The sequence below is a fragment of the Candida margitis genome, assembly GCF_024628925.1.
Source record: "Candida margitis strain CBS 14175 chromosome Unknown scaffold208, whole genome shotgun sequence".
Classification (NCBI taxonomy): domain Eukaryota; kingdom Fungi; phylum Ascomycota; class Pichiomycetes; order Serinales; family Debaryomycetaceae; genus Lodderomyces; species Lodderomyces margitis.
The window spans coordinates 1-283 of NW_026261911.1; the positions used below are offsets into that span (position 1 = coordinate 1).

The 283-nt window shown below is 39.6% G+C and overlaps 1 protein-coding gene across 1 annotated transcript; it reads left to right on the top strand. All coding sequences in view use genetic code 12, as the record gives it.

Annotated features, from left to right (window-relative positions):
• CANMA_005104 (uncharacterized protein) lies at positions 1-283 on the top strand (the record flags this gene model as incomplete). The annotated part of the gene is made up of 1 exon (XM_051817451.1): positions 1-283. A coding segment is annotated over one exon (283 nt), but the record flags the coding sequence as incomplete, so codon positions are not given.

Consider the following 283-nt stretch of genomic DNA (forward strand, 5'->3'; position numbering starts at 1 on the left):
GCTTGAAAAATTGGCTGCCAATGAAGATCGTGCTGCTGAAATTGAAAAGGATGAAGAAATCGTTATTGATACTTTTGATCCAGAAGAACAGGGAATACCATCAAGTGCTCAGGTTTTAAGTTATGCTCATGGAGAACCACTGTTTGAAGAGATGGAGAGTGATACGTCTCATGTTGGTGATCCCGAAGAGCACCCAATTCCAACAGCTTCTCAGGTTTTATGTTATACACATGTATCCAATAGAAGTCCACAGAATGAAGAGATGGTGAATGAAACATTTCAT